Source organism: Carlito syrichta, unplaced genomic scaffold (assembly GCF_000164805.1).
Source record: "Carlito syrichta isolate Samal-C Ts95f unplaced genomic scaffold, Tarsius_syrichta-2.0.1 Scaffold316102, whole genome shotgun sequence".
NCBI lineage: Eukaryota > Metazoa > Chordata > Mammalia > Primates > Tarsiidae > Carlito > Carlito syrichta.
In genome coordinates, this window is record NW_007260198.1 from 625,138 (window position 1) to 648,253 (window position 23,116).

Consider the following 23,116-nt stretch of genomic DNA (forward strand, 5'->3'; position numbering starts at 1 on the left):
TCAAGGTAAGGTAACAGACTATACTAACTCTTCAGGACAATTCTGAGCGTTGACTTATTTGCTTTTGCTATAGGCACTAAACTAATATCTCATTGACATATGTTGGCTTCAGAATTATTCAGGAAAATTCATATTGGCCTTTGCAAGCAAAAAATTGTTGATGAAAAAAGACATTAAAGAATACTACAAGGTAGACACTTAGGAGAAATTATTTGGGCAACAAAAATGATGACTGTTCATTTATATTTTAGAATGTACAAAACACTTAAAAGATCCAAGTTTTAAAAAACATTTCAAGTAAGCGTTTACAGTTTGACTTGGATTTGTTTTGGTGATGAATGAGGTCTGTCTACTACAGTGCTTGTTGAAAACAGCCTGCTTCAACCAAAATTTTCCCCAAAGGTTTTAAATCTTTTAAATAGCATATATGCCTCCTGAGAGAAAACTCCAGAGAGAAAATTCATTTACCCTTGGAGGACAAAAAAACAGTGAATATTAAGAGAAAATGAGAATGCAACATACGACAAAAGGGTGGTTGTCAAAGGACATCTAAGAAGTAAATTCCAATGCCTCCACAACCTCACCAACTCTTGGGATGGTCAGCATTCTTACTTTTAACCATTTTTAAAGGTATAAAGTCGTATTTTATTGTGGTTTTGATTTGCATTTCCCAAATAGCTAGTGATGTTGAACATTTTTTCACGTTCTTATTTGCCATCCATATATCTTTTGGAGAAGTATCTGTAAAAATCTTTTGCTCACTTTATTTATTAAGTTGTTTGTTTTCTTATTATTGAGTTTTGAGAGTGGTTTATATGTTCTGAATACAAACCCATTATCATATATATGATTTACAAATAGTTGCTCTTAGTCTGTAGCTTAAAATCACATGTTGGTTTGTATTTTCTTTCCTTGTCCTCTGACTTGGTTGGACGTCTCATGACCTTCCTTGCATTTACATTTGAGCTAAACAGGTAGCCTTGGATCACCCCATCAGGCATTTTTAACCAGCTCTCCAAACATTTACTGCCTCATCTCATAATAGTTATGTTTGACTTCCACCTCTTTCTCTAATTATCCACGTCTTTCCTCTGTGATCTTTGGCAAATGACTCAATCTTTGCATTATCTTCCATGATTCCTGTATTCCTAATTTATGGGGGAAAATATTAAAAAACCAATATTTTCATAATAACTAATCCTAGGTTGATGTGTAATATTTATTTACAAAATCAAGTATTTATTGTGTTGTTTCTGTTTATCTAAATTCATCTGTGTCTCCATTTACATGAAACCAAAAAGGGATTGTTGTATATCTTTAACTTTCAGTATGTTCCATTCAATTCAACAAATATTTGAGTTCTTACTATAAACTGAGCATTATTTCAGCTATCGAGAATACAGCAGTGAGCGAAACAGAAAAAAAAAAAAATTCCTCCAAGCTCCCTGGAGCTTGCATTCCAGTGGGGCAGACAGGCAATAAACAAATAAATAAACAAAATCTATTCAATGTCAAGGTTTCCAAGGATTTATTCAGCCAAGTGATGTTAAGGCAACTCTGCCAATTAGAAGAAGCACAGGATTGCTGAAAGAAATGAGGCACTTGAGTTTCTTAATAAAAAACAAAAATATCACCCAAAGTAGGAGTACAATTTTTCAGGCCACCACTGCTCACTGTTATCTAAAATCTGGTTGCTAGGACACTGCTAAACATTGCAAAGCTAAGGACACTTTACAACTGGGTAAATTTTTGGTAGAATGATGTTCTTATATTCACAGATCTGCATTCAGTTATGGAATATGGAAGAATAGAGATTAACAAAGAAAGGAAGATATATATATAGATAGATAGATATATATGTAAAGTTGATTTTGAAATCATTTGAAGCTTGATAGTCTAATGCCCACAAAGAGGAGATATGTAAATTGTTACATCAAAAGAGTGTTATATGTATTTAAGAGTCTGTTGTCAATTCTATTCTAAATGGTTACCAACTTTCAGTAAAATCTATTATAGTCTATCTCTTGATTTCCTTAAAAACAAAATGGCTCATCTTTAGTCCAGAAAATACAACTTTTGTTCTGATACTATGGCTTTAGTTTTTCAGGGTAGAATAATCAGTGTCATTACATTTTCATCCTTGAAAACTTCTCTAAATAGAAATAAAGTCTCTTCATTTGATTTGGAAAATTGAATGCCAGTCAAGGTATTCAAAACTGTCGTTTTCAAACTTGAGTTCCTCTGAATAGTACCAAGTTCTTTCCCTTGGTCCTGAGGCATGAATCTCAATGAGAAAATGTTGGGAAATGATGAATCTAGGACATCCTGAAACTATCTTGCCTATTTATTTAACATTGTCCTGAAATTCTGTCTTCATGTGACCCATGAATAATAGGGATCAGTAAATGATTTTTATTGCTATAGGCAGAAGTAAACCATATATGTGAGAAGTAAGATCAGCTACATATCCTGACACAGCAAATGTATTTTTGTATGGGAAATATGTCCATCTGAATAAAAATTAACTGTTTCTCATACATGATGCAAGATGCAAAGTTGGTAAACTGTTCATATTGTGTACATCACTATGAACTGATGGAAAACTGGGATAGCATAATCTCATGTGCCTAAATAATTCTCACATCACTGAACCACAAATCTGATAGACCTCTGCAGTTATTATTAGATTTAATAGCAGAGAACAGTAGGAAAGCTTTGAATTTCTAAACTCTGATAACCTTTATCGAAGAATAAAATAAATGACCATTTCATAATGTGCAGTCCCAGGATCAGCCTGTCTACTCTGGGCTTTGTAGTCGAGCACATTTTGCCTATTATTCCTTAATTCAACATTTTTATTTTACATTCAAAATAAATATTCTACATTTATGAAGGAAAATCATGACTCTCTTAGCACTTATATACAATCTGTGTGTAAAATTGGCTATACGTACTTAGTTATAATGTCAAGAGAAACTTAGTGTTTTCCATCAATTGCCCATTAGTCAGATCTCCCCCCTCATCACAGTCTTGTTAGAAGCCAACTATTCCTGGGGCATTTGTTTCATGGAGAAAGTGTTAAAGTTGGTCTTCTTTGTTCACAGTGGGGTTGGATAAATCAAATGACAGCCCTGCAGGAAAAGAAAAGGGAGGAAAAAAAGAAGAAGAGTGTAAAGCCAGTCATGGAATTGGCTTTTGGTGATGACTGCCATCAGTGACTCTCAATTAGAACAGATAGAGCAAGGAATGATAATTCCAGTTGTAAATTAAGAACAAGAAGTGATATCACTTCTCATGGTTAGAGATAGTGTGGACTGGCAAAAAGTATGTGTGCTTTGAAGTCAGATAAAACCTGGACTCTGCTGCATGGCACCTATGTCGCTTTGACCAAGTGACTTAACTTCTCTAAGATACATTTTCTTATCTGTAAGTGGGTATTTTAATTAGTTTGATTGTGGTGATCATTTCCTAATGTATACATATATTGAAACATCACATTGTGCCCTTTAATATATATAATTTTAACTTGTCACTTATCCCTCAATGAAGCTGAAAAAATAGGTTAACAATAGCAAACTTTCAAGATCTTGCACGTAATAAATATAGTGAATATATAGCCAGGATGATACTATTAATAGAACATTGCGAGTGCTCAATAATTTATAATAACCCAATATCCATAGGTTTCCTAGGTTTTTGGTTGCACATGTTGCTGATTCACCATCTTACCTGCATAGTAGCAGCGTCGCCCTTGTTCTGTTAAAGTCTCCCACAGTTATTTCTAGAGGTCATCATGGTATGTATGTTGCACAAGAAACCAGTAAGCTCCTATTCTTCCTCTTGAGGCCACTGCCATATCTCTGATGGAGGTGTCCCTCTCTACAGCTTTGCTCTGGGTTCCCTCCAGGAGAACACTGCTATGACCCAAGTCTCAGTCAGGAGTTTCAAGGGGCCAGTGCTGTGAAATGGATGAGGGCAGAAGGGAGAAAACTGCCTTCTTCCTTTTTCATCTAGACCTTGAAGCAACCAATGTGTGACCCTCCTGAAAACAGACCTTTCTGCTTCCTCTACTTCAGTCTCAGGATAAACTTGACCCGGGAATCATCCTGGGAAAGACACCGTTCTTGTTGGCCATTCAGGAATGTTGTCTCTTCCCTCTGTCTCCAGCAGTATGCTAATTGCTGTCAGGTATTATCTCATCCTCCCAAGAGGTCTGTGAGGCTGATATATTTAACACCAATTTGTAGATGAAGAGACTGAGACCTAAAAAGATGTAGAATACCATCCTCTCTCATTTTTCTACCTCCTTTAAATAAATACTTGAGGTTTTACCAGCCTTGGATGTCCATTTCCCATTAAGATGAGCCCCAAGTGTCCTGCAAGATGGTAGCAATTATCATTATCACTGTTCCATTCCAAGTCAAGTTAGGACAGAATTTGCACTAACTCAAAAATAAGGAGTCTTGGCCAACTGTAGTGACTCATGCCTGTAATCCCATCACTTTGAGAGGCTGAGGTGAGAGGGTTGCTTGAGCTCAGGAGTTCAAGACCAGCCTAGGCGACATAGCCAGACCTTGAGGCCACTGGGCTTTGTAGTCGATTTTACCTATTATTCTTTAATTCAACATTTTTATTTTATGTTCAAAATATATCTTCTATATTTATGAAGAAGGAAAATCATGATTCTCTTAGCACTTATATACAATCTGTGTGTAAAACTGGCTATACATACTTAGTTATAATGGCCAGGGAAATTTCCATCAATTGCCTGTTAGTCAGATCTCCCCCCTCATCACAGTCTTGTTAGAAGCCAACTATTCCTGGGGCATTTGTTTCATGGAGAAAGAAAAATTTTAAGAAATAAATAACTGGGCATGGTGGCACATGCCTTAACTGTTTATATTGAGATAATGGATTAAAAACTCAGGAGGTTGAGGCAGAAGGATCGCCTGAGCCCAGAAGGTCGAGGCTGCAGTGAACCATGATGGTGCCACTGTATTCCAGCCTGAGTAACAGAGTGACCCAACTCAAAAAATAAAAAATAAAATAACGAGTCTGAAGAAGTGTGTAAAGTAGGAATCAAAGTACAAAAGTCAGAGTAGTAGACAGAATGGAGACAGGGAGTTCAGAGATTAAGTAAAAGTGGTTCAGAAAAACACAGTGTTGTGATTATAAAGAATAAAATCAGATGGATCTGAGAGACTTTATAGATGAACAATGTCTCTTTTATTTATCCTCTTTTTAAACATTTCTTACATGGCACCAGCTATTCCACACTTCACCTCCAAACCCCAGCTTCCCTTCCTGGTCCCTTTTATTAAAAAAAAAAAAAAAAAGTAAAGTAAAATAAAGTCATCTTCCAGATAAAGACGACACTTTTCCTTATTCCTCTTTCCTTTATTCATCATTTCCTTAACTCATCTTTCTTTCTCCAAGTACAGGTGGGAAATAATTGAGGAACTATATTATGGTGAATGAGATTTTGATTGTAGTCTATAAGAAACCTTTAGAGATCACTTCAAACTAAAACCTATTTTATACTCAGTAGAAAACTGTAGTTTCATGGAAGAAAAAGTTAATTAGGAACATTCAAAAAAATGTCTTTCTTTAAAAAAATAAGCCAATTCTGAATACATTTGCCCAATTACTACCAAGAAGTATTCCCTACCTTAAACCAAGAAACAAAAAGAGAATTGCTCTATTGATAATGCTTTTTTGTCATTTATCCAGGGCAAGTGGAAGATACTCTGGTTATCGATCATTTTCTTTGCCAAGAATAATTTTTCATCAGTTATATTTTAGCACAAGACTAAATTCATTGTTATTCCTCTTTGCAAGCAAGAGTCTTCCAAGTAATATAGAAAGAACAAAGATGGCATTAGTGGAAAAATAATAATAAATGGCAAATGGACTTTAACCTCAGCAATAATTCAGAGGTGTTATTACCTAATTCATTTTCTACTAATATTTTAGATCAAAATGTTCCAAATTCATTCAGCTCTAGTACTTTTAGTTTTATGAACTTTACAAATTTCATGTCTATTTGCTGCTGATTGTCTGAAAGACAAAAGGAGGTGAGACCAGCAAGAGATTCACACACTCAAGGATATTGCATCATTCCATTTTTCTTCTTGTATATTTACTTTTTTTTAGCAGCTTAAAATGACCCACAGATTAGGAAACTCATAGACATTGAAAGCTTTCCTGGTTATTGCCACTCAGGTATTCCTCCTCAAGTCCTATTCTCCTTTAATCAGAATTCCTGGCAAAGAGGGGAATGGGATGGACATGGAAACCCCTAAAAAGTTCAGGCACTATATTGCTAACACATCTCTATCAGAGATATAGAAGTCTTGAATACATTTAACTGTTTATATTGAGATAATTAATTAAAATCTTAAATTAATATTTTGTTCATGACTCTATTCAAGTTCTTAAAAAATACTGACTGACCACGGTGGCTCATACTTGTAACCCCAACACTAAGGGAGGCTGAGATGGCAGGATCACTTGAGGCCAGGAGTTCAAGACCAGTGTGGGCAACATAGCAAGACCCCCATCTCTACAAAAATAAAAAAAAATAGCCAGTGCCGTAGCATGCACCAGCTACACTGGAGTCTAAAGTAGAAGGATTGCCTGAGCCCAGGAGATTGGGACTGCAGTGAGCTGTGATTGTGCCACTGCATTCCAGCCTGGGTGATAGAGTGAGACCCTGACTCAAAATAATAATGATAATAATAACTAACTGAACAGACTAATTATATAGTGGTGATTAATTATAAAGTAGAAATGTGTATATTAATGCCTGTGGGTGTATCTCAAATGTTTCTTAAAATTTAGTGTATTCTTTCTTCCCAGGCTATTTATAAACTTTAATTTGGTTTTTATCTAAAAACCAAGAGAGTGAGACACCTAAAAATATCCTCATTTGCATCTGTTTCCCTTTCTTCTGAGGGACAGTCTTCTGACCCAACTTTGCCTTGACAACAAGGAAATAACTATTGATAACTTGGGAATTAATTCACTGTTGATCCCATGCTACCATGTCAAGTATTCCATTGTTTGTCTCTTATGATACTGAATTGCAAGAGAGCAGGACAGAAGTCCTTGCATTTTTACATTCTAGACTGTTACCAGCAGAGATGATTAATAAAAGTTCCCTGATATGAATGAAAGAACTTGGTTAAGTGAATCCGATTCTCTTTACTTTGTCATCTAGTACAAACCATGCTATTGTAAGTTTCATATTTTTAAAAATAGCAAAACAAAATGTAACAAAACTCTTCCATATTTATTAAATACGGATCACTTCCTCCTTATAAAAATTTAAGTTCAGTTCTCTAGCATGAAAGAGATAAACGTGTAGATGCAAATCAATTCTGTATTGGTTTCTTATTACCACATTAAAGAGAAAATCTGAGGATATAAGTTACGACTTAATTTTGATTTTGAATGCATACTGCTACCTAATGTACATAAAATAACCATCACAGAATGAAATGGATACATCCAACAGCTGGCTGCATTTAAATGATTTTAAAATAAGTGCTTATAAAAAGTCAATTTTTGATGTTTTGCTGCTTAGGAACAAAACAAATCACAAATATGTTTTTATTTGATTTTCCCTGACAGGACTGGGAATTCCCACATTTCATGGGGGATGTTGATGTAAATCTCCCTGGGTTGCACACTAATCACATGCAGTTCAAGATTCCTTTCTTCCAGAAGATCTTCAAAGAGGAATATCGTATTCATATAACAGGTATGTTAAAGCTTTCAACACAATTAAATTGTCTTCATATATTAGAGTAATGCTAGCTGATATAAAAAAAAAGCAAGCCATAATATTTGAGAGGCATAAACAGAACTTTATTTCTAATTCACTTAACAGTGCAAGGTTCCAGTTTGGCTGGGGACTTCATACTGTTTTTTAGAACCTACGCTACCTGTGGCTCTGACCATTTTAGCATTAGTATCCGGCAGGCAGATGGGACTAAAGAGAATGGGAAATTATTAAGAAAGCTTATCTGCTTCTCAACCTCCTTGATCTGGGAGAGAAATATGTCACCTCCCCTCACATTCTGCTGGTGATAACTATTAGATAGCCCTTGTAGGGTCAGGGAGAGCAGGGAAATGTGGTCCTCGGTTGGGCAGCTATTTATGGTGCGAGAACTAATATTCTAGTATAAAGTTATTAAAGGGGTAAGACATCTTTGGTGTGGGTGATTGTTTCTATCTTACTCTGTATACTACTTTACCTTGATTATGTTCATTGGGTGAGTTTCTCTTTCACAACACACAGCTCAGTATCCCTTTTCAACATTAATACTCTTTAGGCTTTTGCTCTTCATTTGTTGCTGAGATCAAAACAATGGTATCCTCAAGCTCCAATCAGAACATATGCCTTTAGGGAGTTAGGCCACTTCTCATTTGACTTCCTAAAACCTACTTCTGTGGCAAAGCTCAGGTTTTTTCTCAAGTGATTCTCTTGTGGATCTCCAGATCACTTTATGTTACAATATTTCCTGCTTTTGAAATGGCTAAAATATGATTTATTATTATCTTCTTTCATGACATCTCAGTCATTCTTATCTATAAAAAGGCTTCCTGGAGTTACGTTTTATGCATTTTTTTCCTTTATAACAAGAAGCAGACAACTGAATGATCACAGATAAAGGATGGCATTAGTTCCAAAACTGTTCAAATACAGGTAATAAATGTGTGTCTGCTTTAAGGACAATGGCCTAGGATCCCACACCTGCTATAATAAAAACTGCTGAAGAAATCTGTGCTTACACTACCGTCTGTGCTGCCGAGTAAAAATAGCCTGAACACAGAAAACATTAACATCTGAGTACTGCAAAAAACCTTTACTTCCCAGCTAGGAGGCTGTTTTTTGCTTTGAGTGTGAGGCGACCTTCCTAAATTGGAGAATAAGCTCATGAATAGGGAAGATGCAGCAGGTCTCCTTTCCTATTCAAAAATGAATGAGGCCCATCTATTAAATTCACTGAGTAAATCAATCAATTTGAGTTCAGGTCACATAGTGTGGTTTCAGAGTCCCCACTTAATCTCTGCATCACACTACCCTTTTGGACTTCTAAAACAGCTATCACACACATGGCATCATCACATCCCTTTGGGTGAACTTTTGCTTAGACCATCTGTTCTTGCTACCAGCTCTTGTCCCTGGCTATCATCGCACTAATATTGTCTCTGACTGAGTATTAGAATGCCTGTCAAAAATATACTGCTAAAGTGCAGAGCATCTGGTTAAAAAAACAAAAACAAAAATGGAGAACCTGTTAGTAAGAAAAGAATATCAAATTGTTAAAAAGATTAATTTAGGGCTATCTTGAATGGCCTTGTCATATACACTGTCATTTATAGATGGCACAGATAAAGGGTTTTTGGTGCCCAGTGTTTATACAATATGGAAATGCCCTATTTAAGAAGATGAATATAAATTTATACCTAAAAATTATATTCAGTGCCTTTGAAGGGGACATGCATTTGGAATCTCTGAGTCTTCAGTGTCATTACCTTTGAGGTGAAGCCTATTGTGCATTTAGAGAGAAGCAGATACATGGCTTCCGTTTGAACAAAGTCTTTGTCCCACTGATATTATTTTCTGAAATTGTAAACAGAGAAAAGACTTCTTATGTTTTTGTAATTGAGACTACACATTAATAAGGTTTGCCAGAAGGTGGGAATATATTATAATTAAAGCTTTGGTGCAGTATTTGTCAAATTATGCCTATTGCCAAATTATCAGGGAACTTTAGAAACATGCGGATTTTGGGTCTTCATCAATAATGGTTCTGACCCAGTAGGTCTGGGCAAGGGCAGCAAATGGGACTTTGGGAAATCTCCCCCAGGTGATGTTGATAATTGGGGACAGCTCCTTTTTGACTGAGAAACCAAAGATGAGATCAGAATGTCTCCTCAAAAATGGACCATGCAAACCATTGGGTACCTGGACCTGCTGAAAAGGCCTTTGAGGATTCTGGAGTTTAAATTCCAAATAAAATTAGGCAGGTGAGGGTTTTGGGGTGAAGGGCTCTACCATAAACAAACTAAATCCAATTTGTAATCAATTCAGTTTGTTCACTTGCATCCACATATCCGTGATAAAAATTCCTGGGAAAATGGCTATAAGTTTGGAGGTTGAAGAAATATGAAGTTTTCTCCTCTCGGGTCTGTTTCTTTTACTTCCTATTCTGTTAATCAGCTGAAGAGATTATGGAGGCTACTCTGGAATCAGATGTAGTCTCCCATGATGGGCCTTTTCTCTTATCTGACTACACTTATAAGACAATTGTTTCTGGGGGAATCTAGGCAAAATTTGCAAAAACAAAACAAAAACAAAAAAACAAAGCTGTGCTTCATGTTGCGTTTTAATTTTCTCAATAGTTATTGACCTACACGTCTCTACAAGAACTGCAGGTGCTAATTAGTTGATCAGTTCTTCCGAGTTCCACTTCTTTTTTTTTTGGCAGAGACTTCAGTGCATCCCTTGATAAGCAAATATAGTATCACCACTGGAGTTATTAAACATAAAACCCTCTAGATCCTCCAGTAGATTTCAAATGTTAGCATGTGTTAGAATCACCCAGAGAGAGTGTTAAAAAGATCCATCAGCCACACACCCAGAATCTGATGCCTGAGGTATGGGGCAGAGCCAGGAACCTACCCTTCTCCCAAGAACTGCAAGCAATACCTGTGCAGGTGGCCAGAGGACCACTCTTTGGGAAACACCGCTGCTGAGAGGCATTCCTGCAGTCATAGTTCTCATCTCAGCTTTATTCTATTTTCATATGCAACTGTTAAAATCCAAAGCCAAGGTGCAGAATGCAAATTCCGTAGAATCAGGGTGACCTTTGAGTAAGGTTCATGGTAGAGTCGTAACAGGACCTGGAAAGTTCAGAGCTGGGCTAACAGAGAAAATCCCAAAATAGACCACAAAAGTGCTGGTCTAGATGACAACAGAGGTAGCTGGAACCAGGGAGAGGAAGGGACCCTGCAGACCCTCAGATGGCTCCCTCTGTTGCTTTATAAGCCTTGTTTGCGTCACTCCACTTTGGTCCGCAACTACCATGTTCCTGTGATCTAGAACAAGCATTTAGTGCACGCTGAAGCAATGGCGCATAAAGGTTTGGTGCATGGGCTCTAGCTCTGCTGTTTACTGGTGGTGTGGCCCTTATCAAGTTTCTTAACCTGGCAGACACTCAATTTCTCATTTTTTAAAAGGACATAATAATAGTACTTTAGGCTTGTTGGGAGAATTAAAATAATTAATATGTGAAAGGCACTTGCAGCACTGCCTGCCATGAAGTAAGCATTCAATACGCTTTTGCTACTTCTTTTACTCAAAGTTTTTCCTTTCATCTGAGCAGAGTTTGTGTTTCCTATTTAATTCAAAAATATTGGGTAGCCTGAGAGAGCACTGTCTTGCCATTATCCACTATCCTGAGTTCTCCACTGTTATCTACTGTCCCAAGTCTTCAGAGAGGAAGAAAGCTAAAGCTAAGAATGTAAAAATCTTTTCTCCCCATGAAGTACTCTCTATGTAGATAGTTATCTGGCACTGATGAGTTCCCATTGACATTTTAAAAGCATTTAGGATTTGAATATTTTTTAATCCTGATTCCAAGCTAGTTTTATTTATGCATGTCAGAAATAACTTGAATTGTTGCATCTGTTTAGCTCATCTGGATCCCCCTTGACAGATGGTTTGCTGCAGTATGTATGAGCTTTCATTTTATAAGCTGGGCTACAGCTTATAAAAATAAATCATCTCTATCCAAGGGTGTTTTTGAATTATATTTTTTCTTGGAATTTTGACTTCAGTAAGAAAGGGGATAAATGGTGAATGAGTAAGTCACTTTGGTACTTTTAGCCCAAATCCATTGTTCTCCTGAATGCAAATGCTAAAAGTGACTGTGTAATGATCTCCTCCGCCCTCTTCCCCTTTATCTATAAGGTGAGTGCATAGATGGATTCAAAATGTGATGTGCTAAGTCTCTGGAGGCGAGAGAGGAATGGCCTCTCAATTTGGTCTCGGAAGCTCCTCTGAGTCCTATTAATGCCAATCCCAGTGGAAGCTCTGCCATCTGTCATCCTAGCCAGACAAAGGAAGTGTCCCATTGGTGGCCATCATCTGAGTAAACGAGGAGGGGGTTGGGCGAAAGGCCAGAAGGAAGGGCCGTGCAGCCTTGAGAAGAGAATTCACACTGCTGGCACGATGATGCCCATGGGAACCCTGTCGGCAAAAATGGAAAATGCAGAAGTAAACAAGCCAGTGTAGTGTCTGTGTTCGATTTCAGTTTCCTGGTGGCGTGAGGGCACAGGTGCCTTACAACGGCAAGGAAAATAATGAATAAAAACCCTTTGTTCTATTTCCATAGGAGCATGATTTCTGGCAAATGAGTTCCTGGAGATTATTTTTTTTAAAGAGCTCTCCTGTATGAGTCAGGCCATGAGAAGGGCTGGGGAGGGGAAGGCTAGTGGTCCCTCCAGCAGAATATTCTGTCTGACAAAATTAGCAAGGGACTTGTTATAGGGAAACATGATGCATCCTATATACAATGACAGTCCCCAAAGATCATGAATTTATCCAAAGTATACAAAGACCTCTTGCTATTCTCTCAGTAGTAAAATTTTCAAAACCTCTCCTGAAGCAATTTCCATTTTCAATGCATTTGTACAGCTCTAAAAGTTAACTATGTTTACTTCTAGATAAAAAAGCAATTCCTTTTATTTGTCTGAAATTCATCTTCTTTAGGGTCATGGTTGTTTTGCCCCATGTCCTGCCTGTCCTTGCTGACCTTGAGCTAGTCTGTCCTACCCACACTGCCCTACCACATTTATGCATATAGGAGCATTTTTGTAATAAAACTCACATGCCCTTCAGGAATTGTCTTTACAATCAGAAGAAGGACTTGAAATATATAATTAATCATAATCTTTGAGAGATGAATATTTTACTTTTTCCAATTATTCAGATTATATTCAATTTTAGCAATATCCTGGAATTCATCAGATAACTGTGACATGGGCACTTGATTTGAAACACTGACACTTCTCTCTTTGTATTTTTCTGGGCACATCTCGGGGTTTACAAGTTGGTTAAGAGACATTATTCTGAGTTAATGTGCCAAAAACTAAGCTAGGATCTAGAAAACACAGAAATGAACATGACATAGTTCCCAATCTCAAGAAAGTCAGAGTCTAATGGTCATCTAATTCAGTACAACTGAATGGGTTACTTCCTAAAGGAAAAGTCTCCCACTTAAGAAGTAACAATGACAGGGGAGGCACTTTGAGAAGCCGTATTAATTTATTTTAAGTCTTAAGAAGGTATTTTTCTTACTCAAATAATTATCACTAATTCATGAATTAGTAAGTAAATATCTTCAAGTCACTCAGTGGTCTCCCCATGACCCAAGCACTCAGTGTGGTTTCTAGATATCCCTAAATTACCTAGGGAGGGACATGAAGAGATGCTAACCCAGTGAGACCTGTTTTCACTGCTCATGTCTGGAAAGAGAGGACTTTGAATACGGCCAAGAAGACTGATACAGCAAATTGCGTATTTATTTTATTTATCCAAAGTTCGTCTTCTTCAAGGCTCTGGTCTCATCCTCTTCCATGATGAATACTTAATGACTTTGTGGAACATGAGTGTTTCATGCACCAGTGCTGGATGCCAAAGTCTGGCCAAGTACTGATACCCACTTGGTATAGAGGTGCCCAGAGCACAGCTTAACCACAATGCTAACTGGCAACTCTGCTGAGTAAAAGATTAAATATCTAATTTCATTTTTGAATCATGAGAGGTTATTATATGGTGGAAATATTAGCAGTTTTTAGTCTATTTCCTTAGTTGGAAAAATACCATTTTCTCCCAAATTGTTGTCATTTTCTATGTTAAGTGAGGGTGATATTTAATGAAGAATCCTTTTAAAAATTAACTATCCCTGGATTTTGTAAATTCCCACAAAGTAAAAAGATAAAATTTCCATTATAATATAATTTTTTATAATCACTAAGATTCATTAAAAACACAAAAACAAAAAAGGGGTAATCCCACCAACACCATGCAGGGATTTCTCATTAAAGGAGACACTGAGGTATTTCAACAAGGAGATTGATAGAAATAATGTATGGATCCTTACCCTACCTCCTTGCTGATTTACATTATGCTATGCAGTTGAAACAACAGGAAAAAATGCAAAAGCTCTGATGTGATTAATGCTGAAATCCCAAACCTCTTGTTACTGTTGATTGTACATTCATAACAACGCATTTGGGGAAATGGCTATAGAAACACTTCCTATTCTGTTCTTTTTTGTCTTATATCCTTTCTGTGTGGGTCATTTCAGGGACTCAAATTTATTTTTTATGGTAAACAGTGTTTCTCAGAATACACAATTTTTTAAAGGAAACCTTTCTTCTTCTGAAAATTATATATTCTATCTTCTTTGCTCTAATGTTGAGATTTTCTGACCCATCATAAAACATTGAGGTTTAGGCCATGTTTATTTCACAGACGCATCAAAGAGACTTTTAGAGCTGGGAAGAAATCTTAAAGATTATCTAGCTCAACTCCCTCACTTTATAGACAAAAACACATAGGTTGAATTGCCCTATCTGACTTTGCCTTTCAGTTTATCACATCTCATAGGGCAAAAGGAATTTTTTTTATAAAGGAGAATGCATTACCAAGGTAACAACACACTGTGTGTGAAAATGAAAGAATGGATGATAAAAAAGGTGAACATCCTTTCTCTGTACAAACAGATAATGAACTGGAGATCATGTCAGGTGGCCACAGACAAACAAAAGTAATAAAAAGGGCCATTTTTTTCAAACTTTTCAGCAGCTTCAAATTTTGGTTGAGTAGGTGAAGGACACTGCTACATTCACGGGAGAGAAGGAAAAAGAAAATGTGATGTCCATAGGCAGCCTGCCTTATTGTATTTCTCTCCCCTCTGCTTGTCCTCACCCCTGCATGGCCTCTACTGTGGGAGAGGTAGAGACACTATACCCTGTTCTTTAACCTCAACAGTCATGCATACAAAAGACTTTTTCTCAAGGTCCATTCTACTACAAGCTATTGCTTGTACAACTACCTATTGCTAAGCATTTTTAATATGTTAAATATGCTGAGTCAAAGCTTATTTTCATATAAATATATATATGAAATAATATTTTATTTGAGCAACTGGTCCCATGGTATCTTCCTATTGATGTCAGTACTCAGTAATTCCTACTGTTTTATCCAAACAGAAAAATGTGATCACCTGTAGGATATGTTACAAGCCTCACATGCCCTTCTCTCTCCCTCTATTCCATCACCAAGATGCTATATTATCTGGATTGAAAACTTAGAGAAAAGAAATGGGAAAAATAATACCACCCTACATTTTTGGTAAGCTTAATATATTTCAGAGAACTTTCAAATTAAATATCTTATTTTATCCTCACAATTAAGTCTTTGCGGTAGTTAACCTGGTACTATTCTCCATTTCACAGAATAAAAAGTTGGATTCTACACACAGCTAATTAGTAGAAGAATTTGGGGAAAGGAGTAGAATTATGGGACTAAGTGGCATCTAGTCCAGTTTTCTCAATTTGAAAATAAACAATTGTGATCTAGATAGGTTAAGCAGGTTACCCAAGGTCATATGATTTATGTTTAATTTTAGGATGAGATCTCATCTGCCCATGTCAAACAAGCAGCTTTCACTATGGTCTCTCACAGATTGGTAGGAGATGGCATCCATTAACTGATATTAGGCAACACAGTTTTAATTTGCTCCTCCTCCACCCCATCTAAATATTCAGACTTCAGGCCACCTGAAAAATAGCATAAAGTGATTCCTGGGCATGATCGTGTAGTGGTCAAACTTACCCAGAACTGTTCAGCTGATAGAAAAATAATTTCAAAGAATGTAAAAAATATTATCCTGCCCTCAGTGTCCTTTCTTAGTTTTGTCAGTGTCTATTCACTTTCACTAATATTTTGTGATTTTCCTGTTTTTCTTTCTTTCTTTCTTTCTTTCTTTCTTTCTTTCTTTCTTTCTTTCTTTCTTTCTTTCTTTCTTTCTTTCTTTCTTTCTTTTTTTGTCTATTAACATTCACTGAGCATGTTCTTGTGACCAAAAGAGCACCTTTCTAAGCTCTGTTGAGTATTCTTCTTTCCCCTTTCTGCTTCTGTAAAGTTGCTATCTTCAATTTCTGATATCCTGTTACCCTAGAAACAGGAACCCTTTTTGAGAGGTTGCCCTATTTATGAGTTTGTTTTTTTTTTTTAAATAAGACCTAAGGAGGGTTGCACATTTCTCCATGGTACCTTTTGGGAGTCAAGAAGTGGCAGTCTGTCATGCAAGGTAAAGAACTTCTTTCCCCACCATCTTGTCTGGCTTTGTGATACATGTTGTTCACAGCAAGACAATAAGTATGAAGCTCCTACAACAGGGAAGAGCCCAAAGCCCCTCTTTCAATTGGCTTTCTGTCATGGAAACTGAAAATTTGTGTCTTCTTGATAACAGATGAGAATATCTGAACTTTTCATTTCTTCTGTATCTTATCTATCCCTCTACTGTCTTGCTTTTTCTATACTAGTCTTCATTCTTTTCCTTCTCTTTCCCTTCAGCCTCTCTCTTCCACATCATCTGATCTTTTTCTGTATGCAATTCATCTGTCACATAATTAAAGCATAAACTAAAGGAAACACAAAATTTTCCAAACTATTTTGTTCTGCCTTTTTTTTTCGAGTACTGCATGAATTGCTCCTTTCTCCAGAATTGCTCCTTTCTGCAAAAATTATCCCTCCGTTTTTATTCCATTTGCTCAACACCTACAGCATTTATGATTTGTATCACTCATCTTGCACCTCTCAAAAGTGACTTCTTATTATCTGTTGATACCTCTGTTCAGTTTCTTGAACAAGATGATGAATTCAGTTCTGGAAGGCACAAATATGTGTCTTTGGCATCTATTAATGTATGCCACACAGAGTCTATTATGACTGATCTTTAGTATGAAGATCTCAGAAGTGGTTAGAACTCATCAGTGCCAGATGCAATAAATATTTTATCACATCTGGAAACAATGTTCTCAATGTTCCAATGTTCCAGGTTACTGTCTAATTTGAGTATGCAAAAAAAAAAAAATTCAGGCAAGAGTTTCCATTAGAAACATGAATTCTGTATAGTTTAACTATGCTAGGACAGGCAGAGTTATAATTTCCCTTCATATAGTTTAGGCGGATTATCTTAAAAGCAAGTTGTACTTTCTCATGAAAATAAAGAAATGATCATGACCAGGCGTGATGGCTCACAGCTCTGGTGAACTGTGGTGGGAGAATCACTTGAACCCAGGAGTTTGAGACTGTAATGAGCCATGACTGTGTCACTTCACTCAGCCTGGGCAACAGAGTGGAACTTTGACTTCTAAAAATAATAATGCATACATACATACATACTACAAAGTAATCATAGTAGCTGCAATCTCACCAAATCATGTTTTTTAAAACAGTTCATTAGCTTTGGTTATATTCATATGTCTCATAAATGCATTTTGTTCAATAAGAATTTGATGCAATTATTTTTAAAGTCTTGAAATGAATGCTCAAGGATTATTGATCTGAATCACATCAGCTAATGGTTTAATCAACAGGTCACCTACAAATAGCAATATGAATTCAGTTGATACACTGCTGTGCTTGCATTGCAAAATGATTTATTTCTTGCTCAGACATAATTATGAAACTGTAAGAGATGTTCAGTCATACATTGAACTTTCCTAAGAAATTCATTAGACTTTGTTTTTTAACCTTAATTGAAATGTTCTGGAGAATAACCTACATAGAACCAAATTTGAGTATATCTGTAGTGCCTGTAAAACAAGGAGACTTAATCTTGTTAGTGTAACTACCATAAATTATTGGTTTGGGGACGTATAGTTGTGTTTTCATAAGACCAGAATCTATTTAGCAAATTCCCTTTGTCAATTCACTTAATGGCAGCATAGCACTCTCAAAAATTAATTGTGAACAGGTCTAAAACATTAAGAATTTATACTATTATACCATTATCTTTATTTTACTAGAGAAAACCTTATTGCAATTTTATGTCCCTTTGATTAATGCAGTATTTCTCTTTTAATACAGGCAAATGGTTTAACTATGGAATTATCTTTCTCGTCTTGATATTGGATCTTAATATGTGGAAGAACCAAATATTTTATAAACCTCATGAATATGGGCAGTATATTGGCCCAGGGCAGAAGATATATACAGTGAAAGACTCGGAAAGTTTAAAGGATTTGAACAGAACCAAGCTATCCTGGGAATGGAGGTCCAATCACACTAACCCTTGGACTAATAAAACATATGTTGAGGGAGACATGTTCTTACACAGCAGGTTCATAGGGGCTAGCCTTGATGTCAAGTGTCTGGCCTTTGTTCCAAGCCTGATAGCCTTTGTGTGGTTTGGATTCTTCATTTGGTTCTTTGGACGGTTTTTGAAAAATGAGCAAGGCATGGAAAATCAAGACAAAACTTATACTCGCATGAAAAGAAAATCCCCATCAGAACATAGCAAAGACATGGGAATCACTAGAGAAAACACCCAAGCCTCAGTGGAAGACCCTTTGAATGACCCTCCTTTGGTTTGCATCAGGTCCGACTTCAATGAAATTGTCTATAAGTCTTCCCACTTAACCTCAGAGAACTTGAGCTCGCACTTGAATGAATCTACCAGTGCAACAGAAGCTGATCAAGACCCAACAACTTCTAAAAGTACACCTACGAACTAGACTCACGTATTGGAGATAGCACAAAAAGCAACCTTGAGTGTAACTTTAAAAAGTTAGTCTTTCCTTTTGTAATTGTAAGGTTTACGTAGTGTTAGGTAAAGAAATACAAACAATGCCACAACGGTGCTCAACATGCTTTTTCTAGGACTCATTGTTTTCTATTTGTATTATAATACACGTGCCTACTGTGTATTTAACAGTCCTCTAGAGATTGCTTTTCACAATTGCACAAGCTATTTACTGACTTTACAGCATAGTAGAAGATTAGCTGATTACCCATGTATCTGATGTTCAACCATAGTGGTGCCTTGAGACATTAAACTGTTTTTAACTGTACCAGAAATGAAGTGTGGAACAGTTCTCTAACCTATTTCACATGGGGTTTTATATACAATTATTTTGATCTACACTTGATGTCTGAACAGGAAACCGATATAGCTAAGCTAAGATATGACTCAGGAAGTATCTCTTACTCAGCAGCAGAGTTGATGACTTTGACAGCTGGACTGCAGAGAAACATGGTGATTACCTTTTAATTTTTATTGGCTGCCTGCCAAATACAAATACAGATGCAAAACTCAGTAATAGGAGAACTATAACCCAACATGGGTCACTACTCATGAAATGTGACTTTCTCCCACCGGTAACTGCAATTAGGGGATAATACCTAATTATGTTTTCCTAATTAAAGATAAATTGCTACTTGATTAAAAATCCTGCCCTTCACCTTTGGGAACAAAGGTTAAGAGGCGCAATTGGGTGAACTCTCAAATTTATTGACATTTACACAAAGCCCGAAGCAACCAAGGAACTGAAGTTTTAATCATGTGAGAGCTGCACAGCCCACCATTTACAATATTTGTACATCTTTCTGCAAATATGGCTCTGGACAGTGAAAATTGAAAAACATATGCCAGTCCTAAGCAAGGGAACTCCTCTAAAAATCATACAGTGGAACCTTGCCAAGTAGAAAAAGCCATGCATGAAAGAATCTGTTTAGTGTCATGTTTTGTGTGTCTGTTTTTGGTTTTTGTTTTTCAAGAACTAAACATTGTGCATTAATAAATAAGAGTTATACATCAATAATTATGTGTATTTTTTGTTTAGGGGATTCAATTGTATAGCTTAAGAAGAGTCTTTTTACATGGGGTTTTTAAAACTTGATGCCATGCAAGTTAAGAAATGGAACACTGCCAACTTGCTTTTAATTTTGTTCCATGTATTGTGGTTACATTTCTTGAGGGGGTGAGACGAGATCACTTTTAAGGCAAAATTATTTCCCTGTCACATACTGGCATAGTTGCATTTTGTCTTCATGATTTTTAAAAATCTCTCTTGTTTTGATCTATCTGCTTTTAAGCTTGCAGCATGCTGAATTTAGTATGCATAATAGAACTATGCATTTATCTGTCACTTGAGAGCCAGCTTTAATAAACATCTTTCTACAATTGTTTACTAAGCAGTTGGAACCATGCCCTTGCTGTTTCTTTTACCTTTATAGCCATACGTGGTGCTACTTAGAATCATAAACATCTCTGACACTTAAAAATGCAGAGATCAAACTCACTATAGTAACTCATGGATCATACTATCCAAAGAAACTTACCATGTTATCCCTATGTGGCAACTATCCCTGACAGTAGGCCATTATAAATTTTCTTGGTCTAGAACATTCAACTTTTAGCTATGGGACAAGTAAATATTACCACCTGGCACCATATTTTTTATTTATTCTGAAAGCCGTTGTCTCGTAGAATAAAGAAAGAAGTTGATTTAAAAGGTAGGTGTTTATTAGCAATATGTATTCCTTATAAAAATAATACTTGAGTATTTTTATGTGGGTATTAAGAGGAAAATGTTTTAATGAGAGAATCTAATTAGCAGAAGTAAGAGAAATAATCTAGAGAACCATGCATGTATATTTCTAGGGATTAGCTGGAGAAACTATCAACTGATATGAAAATACATATTTAAGGTTTCTATAACTTTAGTACCAAATGGAATAGTTGCCAGGGACAACATTTTAATAGTCAAATAAGATTTCAACCTTCTAAGGCTTCCATTATTCAATTGTATATACTGATAGTGACCTTTCTTCTTTTTTCTTTTTTTTTCACATGGGTCTCCTTTCTTTTGCTATCTCTTTTGGTTATTTCATTTATACCAAGTAAAGATACTAAAATGAAATAAAATCAAAGTCAAAATCAAATCCATTCATGTTTAGTCTTGCATCCTGAGTCATATACCAATAGACTATGACTTTACAGAGCCTTTGAATACCAAAACGTTTAAACTATTAAGGATATTTTTTAAAAATGTGTAGCAAACTCTGAAATTGAAGTTTAAAAAGGATTTTTAAAAATCACTAACCACAGATTTTAAAGAAAGCTTAACAAATGTGATGTTTTAATTGCACTGATGCGTAAAGACTATAAACAATTATATTTCTACTGTTCAGTAATTATGGTATTTTCTTCCACACAGTGCAGAATTTGCACTAATTTGATACAATTTTAATATCCTGCATTTATAGAGTGCTTCATTAGTACTTTAAATGGAAAATTAAGTAAACATTATGAATTTATGCCTGATAATATATACTTAGACATAAATCTTATCACCACATGCCCGCCTGCATTTTAAAATTATAGTTATCCATTTTTCTACTTACATTACCTTATTCTTTTTAGCACATCTAAGATCATCAGTGAATCCTATTTTAAAATGTTATGAATCATTTCTTCTCCATTTGCCTAAGCGTCAACCAGGTACAAAAATATTTTATTTGTATAGCATCAGACTTCACAGCAAAGCACTGCATTCCTGGCTAACAGTGCAATAGAAAGAAGTCCAACATAGATACTCGGATTGAAGGTTGGAGTCAATACACTGTATCTCACCACTAGGCTCCATAAGGCATTCCATTACATCAATGGTCTCCAACCTTTTTGGCATTTATCACTGGTTCCGTAGAAAATAGTATTTTCACAGATGGGGTTGGGAGGAGGGGAATCATCAGGCATTTGATTCTCATAAAGAGTGCTCAGCCTAGACTCCTTGCATGCTCAGTTCACAATAGGGTTCGTGCTCCTATGAGAATCTAATGCCATTGCTGACAACAAACAGAGCTCTGTTGGCCCACTGCTCACCTCCTGCTGTGCGGCCAGTTCTTAACAGTCCACGGACCAGTGAAGGTCCACAGCCCAGGGGTTGGGGAACCCTGTGTTACATTATTTGGCTGGCCTATGGGTCACCAACACAACTCAACATGACACATGAAAAAGATAATGCTAATAAATCCCTTTTAGCTGCCCTTACAACAGATAGTTCATGATGCCAATTGGATTCTCTGACTTTCAGTCAAGACCTCAGTTCCCTACAATCACTTATAAGCTATTTGTCCTCACTCACAACTAGTGGCTATTTTGTATTTAAACTCTGGGTTATGCAATTACAAGCTAGGCATTGTGCTTACATTGGCTCTCCCCTCTGAGTCTGTGACTTGGATCCCTTCTCTATCTGGCCTGCTTTCTTCTAACTTTGTCCCTTAGAACCCAACTCTGACCTGTTAGCCAGCCATACCTTTAAGAGGACAAGAGCAACCCAATTTGTTTTTCAGCAGATAAACTGGCATTTTTCTCATGCATCCCTACTTGGACTTTTAAACATGTTTGTGTGTATAGGGTTGTAATTAATGGGAGTCATTCTATATAAGAGAACCAAGCTCAGAACTGTCTGGCTTACTTTCATTTAGACAAGTCTAAAACTGTCTTATTTGAAAAACTAGTAAAGTTTAGATGCAGTATATATAACTCGCAAGTCACTCTTGTGGAAGATAACTAGAAAAAGAGATGGATATTTATAATGAAAAGAGAAGGTTAAGCAGATGGTGAACAAGTGTAGGTTGCTGTGATGAAATCTTAGAAACAAAAACAGCAATTTTACTGTGAACAGACTTTAACACTACAGAGAGGGGATCAGAGCCTCTGTAAAAGCAACTTCAACATACAGTTCTCATGAGTCCAATACTCTTGTATGCTTGGTAGTACACTCAAAAAGATATGTTCGGCCAGGCATGGTGGCTCAAGCCTGTAATCCCGGCTGAGGTAGGAGATTGCCTGAGCCCACAGGTTCAAGAACAGCCTGGGCAACTTGGCGAGACCTCGTCTCTACAATAAATCAAAAAATGAGTTGGGTGTGGTAGCACACACCTGTAGTTCCAGCTACTTGAAAGGCTGAGGTGGAAGGATTGCCTGAGCCCAGCAGGTCGACACTGGGTGGCCATGAGCAT

General features: G+C 36.5%; 1 protein-coding gene across 4 annotated transcripts in view; it reads left to right on the forward strand.

Moving 5' to 3' along the window:
- TMEM117 (transmembrane protein 117) overlaps positions 1–19,907 on the forward strand; it is a 503,113-nt gene extending 483,206 nt beyond the window's left edge. For 2 of the 4 annotated variants that reach the window (XM_008073775.1, XM_008073777.1), the window contains 2 exons: positions 7,633–7,762; positions 18,179–19,904. In XM_008073775.1, coding sequence (XP_008071966.1) covers positions 7,633–7,762; positions 18,179–18,825 — 777 coding nt within the window. In that variant the 3' untranslated portion in view covers positions 18,826–19,904. Of the gene's footprint in view, positions 1–7,632; positions 7,763–18,178 lie in introns of all 4 variants that reach the window. The other 2 variants (XM_008073776.1, XM_021706857.1) reach the window with 2 other exon arrangements.
- The last annotated feature ends 3,209 nt before the right edge of the window (positions 19,908–23,116 follow it).